The sequence below is a fragment of the Limulus polyphemus genome, unplaced genomic scaffold, assembly GCF_000517525.1.
Source record: "Limulus polyphemus unplaced genomic scaffold, Limulus_polyphemus-2.1.2 Scaffold125, whole genome shotgun sequence".
NCBI lineage: Eukaryota > Metazoa > Arthropoda > Merostomata > Xiphosura > Limulidae > Limulus > Limulus polyphemus.
The window spans coordinates 2813-13429 of record NW_013665735.1 but is presented as its reverse complement, the minus strand read 5'-3'; the positions used below and the strand labels follow the sequence as shown (position 1 = coordinate 13429).

Sequence of the window (10617 nt, the reverse complement as noted above, 5' to 3'; positions counted from 1 at the left end):
ACTCTTGCTACTCACTTCACTTATGTTAGGCAATTGAGAGTATAAAACACATCATTTTATTACATTTTAAATCAACAGTCAGGTCGAGAAAAATGTCCACAGAGTAAAAACAAACGCTGATAAGGTTATACTATTTAAATAAAGATTGGTTATTGTGTTTTAGCTTGTATCCAGCCACTATATTTCATTTGAATGAACTCAGTTACTCAGAACTACTCTGTAATAAATATCCTGATCAAATCTGTAAATATTTTATAGACCTGTGTTATTATGCATGAGGGTAACCAGTTCGACCTGAACATATTACAATTTATATATTTTTTTAAATATGAAATGCAGTTTATCATTTACCTGTCCTTGTTGCAAGCAAAGTTACATTGGTTCCAATATGACAAGGCTCAAGGTCACGAATATTGCTTATAACTTCTTTTGTAAAAATATTCAAAATATTAGACAAGTTATAGTCATGGTTATAGCCATCAGCAACCTTTAAGGATCCAATCCTTACTTTAATATTCTAGGTTCATTTAGCATACTTTAAACAATCATTTCTGTTAGTTTTATGTTATCATCCAACTCTTTCTGAAAGTTAGTTTGTACGTAAATGTGGTATACTTTTAAGAGCCCTTTAAAGTAGATTAAGTATTGGTCAGAAGAGCGTAACTTTGGCTTTAATTAACGATTTTAATGGAAGTTGTAATCTCAAGGCATCATTCTGACCTACCATTGGAAGACACTGCTGTCTACATTCATGCACAAAATGCAACTTTACAGTCATACTTCCCACAGGCAGGCCCCCAGTGGCACAGCGGTATGTCTGCAGACTTACAACGCTAGAATCCGGGTTTCGATACCCGTGGTGGGCAGAGCACAGATAGCCCATTGTGTAGCTTTGTGCATAATTACAAACAAATATTGCCCACAGGCAAATCTGGTGTTATATCAAGTGCATGACAAACAGAACTAGAATGAAAGCAGCTTAATGACTTTTTTTGACCAAATGTTATGTGAAAACTTTACATACATGAATAATTGAGTAATTTCGAAAATTTATACAATAAAATATGGTGGTAGAAAATGGTAGTATGTTCTTATACTACATGTTTCTTCCCCATTTACTTTACGCTTGTCCTCAATCTGACTCTAATTCTAAATATTAAAACCAATTCATATCTATACATATGCACTGCTCAAGGAGTACTGTAGCTTTCTCTCTTCTGTAAACATTTATATGCCACACAGACAGCACAACACAAAGATGTAAATAATTATATCCTACATATATCTCTTATAGTGAAATACTGCTCAATAGCTCAGAAAGTAAGGGTTGCAAAGCTCTTTCATTCCTTCTGATCTTATGATCAGCCAACTTGTAACTCTAGGTAACTGAGTGATAATCATACAATGGGATGCAAAATTGTACCTTACAATATCACTCAAAAGCAAGGGTTACAATGCCCTTTCAGCTGAGTTTTCTAACTCCTAGCTATAATCTTCATTTCTACAAACTTTCAATGCACTAGGCATTACGTCTACTGGTACAAGAAATTCTAGTTTCATAGTAATCTAATTGAAATCAAACAATGTAGTGTAGAGATTGTATTGTGAATATTACTAGATAGCTTTCAATCAATTATCCGAAATTCACTGACTTCTATAGCTGCTGACAAATAGGTTAATCCCAACCATGCTGATCAAGAGGCCATTGGCAATGGTTCAACTGGACATGGCAATCAGAACATTACTTGAGCTTTTCTTTCATACATAGTAAAAATATTCTCAAATGTAATAGCACGAAGATAATCAATTTGATGAGCTTTGGTGATTAACCTCAAGCAAAAAACATCTATTATGACTGAGAAAAATAAATTTGATAAACTTTATAAATGCTACATTTTTCACTCTTATTAATAAAATTGTTTTGGTGTAATCGTGTTTCACATTTTAAAATATATTTTTGTCATTAAAACTGGAAATAACCAGTTTTTTATAAACTTTATAAACATGCTTTCCATCTCTAACTTAAACAACCATTTGGCAGTAACGAGCATGTGTATTATGTAAGCGATACATTCATCCAAATTCTATCCTTCTTGTCATATATTTTTCATAATTTATGCATATTAATTATGCTATGGATAAATATATTAGGTAACATTACTATTATTATGGAAATTTAGTATTGGTTATTTATCTAGTGAAGGTAATTTTGTTTGTGTACTTGCTTATAGTACTTACTTACAGTAGCTTTAGTTTGACTTTGATCTTTACGTTTCAACTGCCACAATAGTACTATGATATTGTTAGTCATCTAATTAGTTGTTAGCTTTTAGTTTGAAATTTGAGTCATATGATTGAAAGTAGTCCAACCACGGTTTCTAACTACATCTGAGAGTGTTTTTAGTAAACATGATGGAAAAGCCCAAGTGGTGTTCTGATTGTGACAATGGGAGTTTTCTCTTGTCTCTAGATCTGCCATTTCCTCATCTGACTTGTCGTGAATAGCCAGTTAATTATTCCCAGCTCTTTCATCTTCATCATGTGAGTCAGAATGGAATATAATAGTGCACTGATTTTCTTCTGACTTGCTAGTCCCCTCTTCTGATTCTTGGTCAAGCCATTTTTTTAGACATTCATCCATAAAGTATAGATGCAGTTGGTCGATATGCACCTTCTCATGCCTTTCAATAGATCAAGTTACACATTAATAAACCAACTTGTTGGAACCCAAGAGAATGTCCTGTCCAGCTAGGCACATACCAATGCCATATCCAGTCTCCAGACTGGTATATTTGCTCTTTACTGTCTTATAATATCACTTTTTCTCACATATGATGGTCTTTCCTTTCTATTGATGTGCAAACACACAGACTTTAACCACTCCAAATATTCTTGTGAACACTGTTGTGAATTTACTCTAGTCAGAAGACCATACATCACTTCAACAGGGAGCAAGAGTTTCTCTGTCTAACCGTGAAGATATTATGCAAGCAACCTGTTGATTTTCAGATTTCTGCGCAGTTGCACCATATGCCGTCATAAGGTATGGTATTTGCTTCAGTCAGTTTTGTTGGAATTTAAAAATCGTAACAAGTACATGCTTGACAGTCTGTATCACCTTTCTAACTAAACCATCAAATTGGGGTGATATACGCACATCTTCAACACTTTATATAACTTGGTGAAATTAGGCTGTTGAAATTAGCTCCCTGATACATATGGATCTCTTCAGGTATACTAAACTACCTAGTGCTCAGCAAATGCATCAACCATAGATTAAGCTGATGTATCAACCAACTAATAATCCTCAGCCCACTTTGTGAAGTAGTTGCTAGCCTTGTCTCATCTCTGGGAATGGACTATAAATATCCAGGACTATTCTTTGTAGGGTAGAACAAACAAATATCTGTTGTAGTTTACCTTGTTTAGGCCAACGTTTTCACTGGATGACTCATATTGTATAGGTGTCCAAACTAGATGCAACACATACTAAGCACCATAGTTCAGTGATTAATAACAATGATATGATGCATGTTCCTGAACTTGTAACTGCTTGTACAAGAGCACAAGATTATATGCATCTGTATTAAATTCCTGGAATGGCTGAGTTTCACAGAAAGGAATGCCCACAGTAGATATAGGTCCTTCAGTTGCTCTTCCTGGGACTCAAATAGTAAATCATGGCATTCATTCACTAGCTAAATCTTCTACTGTATATTTTATCATTGCTATTGCAGAAATGGTTTCAACTTCCATGAGGTATTCAGGGACAGAACATTTCTCCCTGTATAGCAAGACAATCAGTCAGCAATTGCTAGCCCAGATGGTGCTGTATGACCAGATTATTCAGTGTTTGATCATTCTTTCAAGATATTTAAAGTTCATCAATGACTTCAGAAATACATGATCCACTCAAATAGTGAACTTTCTACCATACACATAGAGTTGATAGTTTTTTTTATGAAGACTGCAACTGTAAAATATTATATCTTTGTCATACAGTTTCTGAATTCTGGATCCTACAATGTGCAATGGCATGTTCTACTCCATCCTACAACTGTGGTAAAACTGCTCAAATCACACTATCACTGGCATTGGTGTCTAAAAACACTCAATGTCCTGCCTACCAAAGCACACATCAGACCCGAATGCTTGCTCAAATTCCTCACTCCATCTTTACTTTAGTGAGTGCCAACAATGATGTGGCTATCATGTAGAAGTTGGTAATACAACATGAAACTAAGGAAACTGCGACTTCTCATTTGGTCACAAGTTGACGCCACTATTGCACCTCTATTATTTTAGCAGGATCCATGGAGATTCCGTGTCTACCAATAATATGACCAGAAAAATTCCCCTTCCATTCAAATGAACACAAATTTTTCTGGTTTCAATTTCAAGCCTACCAATTTTATCCATTTGACTACCATTTTCACCTTCTCAGCCACAGACTGAAATTTGTGACACAACATTTAGTTGTCATCAACATAGATCAGATGTTTCTCCCATTGCAGCCCCTTCAATAGCCTCTCAAAATTGGTTGACATGTTACACAAGCTTGAATGGCATGATGTAAAACTCATGGAAGTCATCTCTCAAGCTGAAAGAAGTCTTAGGTCTACTCTCATTATCCATATTTACTTCTCAGTATATGAATGGAAACCTTCCAACAAATCTAGACATCCCTCTGTCTATAGTAAGGGAAATGCATCAATGCAAGTTATCACATTCATTCCTTCTAAAAGCAATACATTCCTTCTTTTTTTTACAATCTATTGCAGATGATCAAGCACTCTCTGAAGGCTGTATGATTCTGTCCTTTGATATCAACTGTATCTCAGTGCTCCAGGGAAGTCAGCATAGTGATTGCCTAATTAGACATGATACATCAGTATATCTGTGATGTTTTACTGTTGTTTGACATAATCAGCTATTTGCTCCCACATATACATGTGTATTTTGACCCAACAAGTCAATGAGTTGCTGCCTCTGCACTGAGTCTATATTGTTTGCACAATCCTCAACTAGCAGTTTTGGATATCTTGGTAATCTGGCCATTTCTGTGTCAACCAGAACCTGCATTTTATATTGTACTTTGACAGGCACATATCAAGACCTATCCTGTTCTGAGATACCTGGACTGACCACCAAAACTTTTGTTGCAAGGTGTTTATTGCATCCCCCAAGTGGGTGAATGGGCCCAACTTGAACTCTGTTAGTATCTTGGAATTGTTACATATTTTTACCACTTTTGCACTTACCCAGCTATTAGTCGAAAATGATAACCTTGTCTCCTTTGCTCCCCAACAAAGTATGGACAGTTCATTTGAAAATGACTCAATACTCCACCAGCAAAGCAAATGCTTTGCTCTTCTCTTCCAAGACAACATCAGTTTAGGCTGCAGAATGCAAACCAAGGGAGGATCAGAATAAAACTGACCATTCATGTGGTTGTGGTTGAAATGCTAAGATATTTGAATTATTGTTGAACCACTATATGGGCTTGTGCTTGGCACAGTGTAAGGTTTCTGGGTAAGATGGTCTATCTGAAGTACAGTCACTGCAGCCTTCTTTTCTTGGGACCAGTTCAAAGTTACCATTTTGTACCTAATTGTAACAGAAACTCCCTTGGTAAAGATGAGAAGAATTCTTTAACCCAGATGGTGCTTCATTATTTTTCTGGATAGCCATTCCTCAAACTTATCAATGAGAATATCCTCAAGATCTGCCAAAGCTATTGCAGAGTAAGCTCTACTTTCCAAGTAGCACAATTGTCTGTATAGGTGACCAAACTGTATGTGGAATCCCTCTTTTAAGCTTTTAATTCACCCATCAGAGCCATCACAATTAATAACTAGTGTGACTAGAAATGCAAGTTTATGATCTTGCCACTGTTTACCACTAAGTTTAATACTATTAAGTTTGTTTTTCAAACACTCCAAAAAATGAGAAACATGATTTGGGTCCTTGAAGACATAAAAAGTATCATCCACATACCTTCAATAATATAATGATCCTAATGACTGACAGTGATACTGGTATAACTAACAAATTAGTAAAGTTGGATTTTTCTAATTGCATTGAGTATTTAGAGGTATTACAGAATGACTTGGACCAACTGGCAAATTAGACAAATATTTTAAAAATTGCATTTAATGACAGTAATTGCAAGATAAACATTTGAATTCATATAGTTTGAGTCTAACATTTACTATAGATGGGAACCCACTTAATAGTATGACAGAAGAAAAGGATCGTGGCTTAGAAACAGATAAGTCCTTCAAGCCATAAAGTGCTATATTGAAATCAGTATAGTTAATCGAACATTAGGGTGTATTGACACACATATTGATTACAAGCCAAAAGAGGTATTTATCTCTTTATACAAATTGCTATTTAGACCTCACTTGGAATACTGTGTAGAGGGTACAGTTTTGGTCTCCTTCTCTAAGAAAGGATATTGAGTTATTGGAAAGGGTTCCGAGAATGTTTTTATTATTTTGCACAAAGCTACACGATGGCTATATGTCCCTAATTTAGCAGTGAAAGACTATAGGGAAGGCAGTTAGTCATCACCACCCATTGCCAACTCTTGGACTATTCTTTTAACCAATGAATAGTGGGATTGACCATCACATTATAATGCCTCTACAGCTGAAAGGGAGAGCATGTTTGGTGGGACAGGGATTCAAATCTACAACCCTCAGATTGGAAGTCAAGTGCCCTAACTAGTCTGAGGTTCGGAGAGCTACTAGATGATTCCCAGAATGGAAAGGGTATCTTATGGAAATAGATTAAAATCTTATTTTCTATCGAAAAAAAAAGAAAGATAGGATTTTTTTTCAAGTTTGCAAAATTTTCTGGTGAAATAATAAAATAAAGATCTCTGATTTCTGTGTCCTTCATTTGAAGATACTACAAAAAGTTTAAAATCTGAAAAAATACAAGCTAGCCTCCAGTTTGGGCAGTTTAATTTTTTTAAAAAGAGTGATTAGCTTATGGGAAAAGCTGATGTTGACAGTAGTGAAAGCCAACACTTTACAAATGTTTAAAATGGTAACCAATGATTTACTGAAGAATTAAGAGTGGATTTAGATTTTTAATTTTTCTCACAAAAGGGTGTACAGGAACAGCTTTGAAGGACCAAATGGGCCTTTGTTTGTCTGTATTATTTTGTTAATAAATAACATTGTGCATTTTTTTACCTTGTTGGAGGTGAGAGAGAGGGAATTCTGAAGACATATTTTAAAAGAATCCCTTTGTCCTGGATGTCTGTGGCAAGTACACACACTATACACTTTCTCTGCAAGTACTAAATGAACAATTAATGCATAAGAATAAAATTTTTAAATATGTTAAAGCAGTATGAGCCATAGGTCTTTGTGAAGTTCTTGTTAAGATCCTTTACATTTGATAAAGAAATTGTTACTATAAAAAGAAGGTGAGCCCTAAAACAGAATTCAAAATTTAATTCTTTTATTCTTCAGGAGGTAAATTTGTTACATAACTGCTCACTACTGACTTTTACCCCAGGGAATAGAACAATTAGCTAGAAAGAATAAACATATTTGTTCAGGATATCTCGTACTGCCCTCATGTACACTTATGGTACTTTAAATTATGTAGAATTGAATATGAAAAAACAACAAAAAACATACAGTACATTTCATAAACTGCAAAGTTTCCAAATTCCATAACTTATTGTTCTTATAGCATTTTCATTTGAAAAGTTTATGGCAGCAATTACATCTCCATACAAATTATGAAGATTAACTAAACTTAACAAATTCACATAAAATGTTTATCTTTCTAGCTTCCTAAATGACAGTTATTTCACATTTTTAAATATTAAAAAGAATACACTTAAACAGTAATCTGCATTTTCTTTATTAAAGAGGAGTATATTACAATAAGATTTTGAGCAGGTTCTCCATTACTCATATTCACAAGTACTTTTTCATATTTCTAAATATAAATTGACATTCTGTTATCATATCATGGAGGCAGTGTGAATACCTTTAGTTGTGGGCTTGTATCTGCGACAATAAGATGCTCTGACAGTGAAGTGATACAGTTTGTTTTCTCACTACTGCTAGATGTCCAAACAGCACATATATCTGCTCTTTTAAATTTGTCTTTTTCTTGTGAAATCACCTTCCAAGCAATTAGTTTTCCATCATTTCCTGATGAATACAACAGAATGCTTCTGCTGTCTGTAGTCAATAAAGGAAAGTGTACTTGAGAAACTCCAGCTGCATGTGCTTGAATAGATTCAATATGTTTAATCCGTTTTCCATGACTACTGAAAATCTTTACAGAGCCATCAGCTTGCCCACTGGCAAGAAAATTTCCATCAGAAGAAAAATGTACATTTAACACATATGGGGGATTAATGTTCGAAGCTAAAGATATGTCAGTTTTATAATCTTCACAGTTTAAATCCCATGCACAGAATGGTTTTCCTTTCAATACATTCCAATGAAACAGATGACAATCAAATCCACCACTTACAACTTCCCATCGCCGTTTTGGACGATACTGGACGGTGTAAACAACATTTCTGTGACGTTTCAGTAACTTATACACACGCTTCTCACTAAGAGAAATTATTGTAACAGTTCCTGAATCGTCAGCAGTTGCTAGAAACTCACCACTATCATCTAAACTTATGTGATTGATTTCTTCCTCGTTAAATGTAAACTTTTCAGTTGGCTTCTGAAAACTTCGAATATCATAACAAAAAACACAACTTCCAACTGCAACAAAAATATGTCGAACATCACTTTTTCCAAAACAAAGTGATGCAATGTCTTCAGACTCCGGTGATCTTTTATTTTCAATAATATGTGCCGCAGGTCGCACACATGATGCCAAACTTTTAAGTTTACCGTCAAAAACCCATAACTTTACCTGCCCATCTTCACCACCAGATGCTATTAATTTTGAAGTATTTTCAGAAGCAACACAGGTAACACTCCCATTATGATTACAAAACTCACTTTCCGCCATGTTGTTTGCTTATATAAAATTATTGACACATGGAATGTTCAAAATATGAAAAGCAAATAAAAGGCTATGAAATCCGAAATATTATTTATGAACTGAGTAAAAGTAATATAGTAACAATTATTATGGTGAGAACGCCTTTTACAAGCTGATGAAGCATGATCAAAATTTTATTTGTCATAAGAATTAGGCATTTTTTTAATACTACATTCTTTATCTAGTGCCATAGAAAAATTTCAAGAAATAAAATAATATATTATAATAATATTCCAACTGCACTATATTTGCCATATCCATCGACGATGATTCGTTTCACTCTATCCAGAGCTTTCCAGGCTGACTGGGATACAACAAACAATAGTGGTTGGAACACTATTTATATAAACCATTTGTTGTTATAATTCTGCTTAAGTCTGTTTCTAGTCTTTTCCTCTGTGATTCAATTGTCATAACTCGTTGGAAAGTATAAACCCAAGCCCAAGAATCGCCAGGTGTTAATTGGCCTAACTTCTATGCTTGTTGGTCATCAGCAAGATACCACAACATCAAAACAATTGTGCATACCACATTCATTTTAATATTTTTTAACATTTTAGTAATAGCTAAAATTGACTGCTTGCCTTTTAATTTTATGTTCAAAAACTAGCTTATTTTGTCTGTGTCTTTCAACTTGAAACTTAAATTTCTGTCTGTTGCAAGAAAGTAACACATGGAGGAAATCATTCTCGATTTTTGTTGCAGTCATACTTCCTCCATAAATTTCTAGTCTTGGAAATGAGCATTAGTAAATTTATCGTACTACACATGTTGGTCTAATTATTGAAATGATAAATAAAATTTAGCACGAATGTTTGAAATAGCCTACTATTATATATTCAGAATCTGTTAATTGGCGTTAGTAAATCACTGTATGCCCTTGATACCCAGTGTCTTACCTAAGGTTTACTATTGCTTTTCCACTGAGCCTTCAAATATACTAACCAAAACGTCGTAAAACGTTATATAAAATGATTTAACAATCCTCGCAATTATTCAAACCCTTTAGAATTAATCGACATGGTACAATTGAAGATAAACAATGACGATAAATGGCTTCTAGATCGGTAAGTTGAAGACTATATATCACTAAAATAAAACAAATTTGTTTGTAGATTATGTACAGGAAAGAAGACTAATAAGTTTCAGTCAATGTTTAAACAATGAAAAAACATGTACAAACTTAGTAATATGTACATTTGGATTGGATTATATATATTACTGTGTGATCTCTACAAATGAAACGGTATATTTACTCCTTACTTTATTCTTGTTTTGGATACAATATATATATATATCGTAATTTTTAAAGGAAAGTGTAATTAGTCCATGTAATGGCTTATTTTCATTGATAAAGAGGTGAAAAAGTTTCGGTGCAATATGAATTTATAATACTGTTACGACAGCGGAGGTCACCTGACGCTAGTAACACGCCACGCTTCTAGAACGTTTATCAAGCGTCGGGAGACTACTAGATATGGGGTAGTCTTGTATATATAAGACCGACCAAGAAGCGACAGGAACAATGTGTAATTGAACTGCGTACAGAGTATTGTTGAGTTGAGCACGTGAAAC

At 34.4% G+C, this 10617-nt stretch overlaps 1 protein-coding gene across 1 annotated transcript; it reads right to left on the bottom strand.

Moving 5' to 3' along the window:
- Positions 1–7459: 7459 nt before the first annotated feature.
- LOC106472914 (WD repeat-containing protein 53-like) lies at positions 7460–9015 on the bottom strand. Its single transcript, XM_013933589.2, has one exon. The coding sequence runs from the start codon at positions 9007–9009 to the stop codon at positions 7996–7998; it is 1014 nt and encodes a 337-aa protein (XP_013789043.1). The 5' UTR covers positions 9010–9015; the 3' UTR covers positions 7460–7995.
- Positions 9016–10617: the final 1602 nt, after the last annotated feature.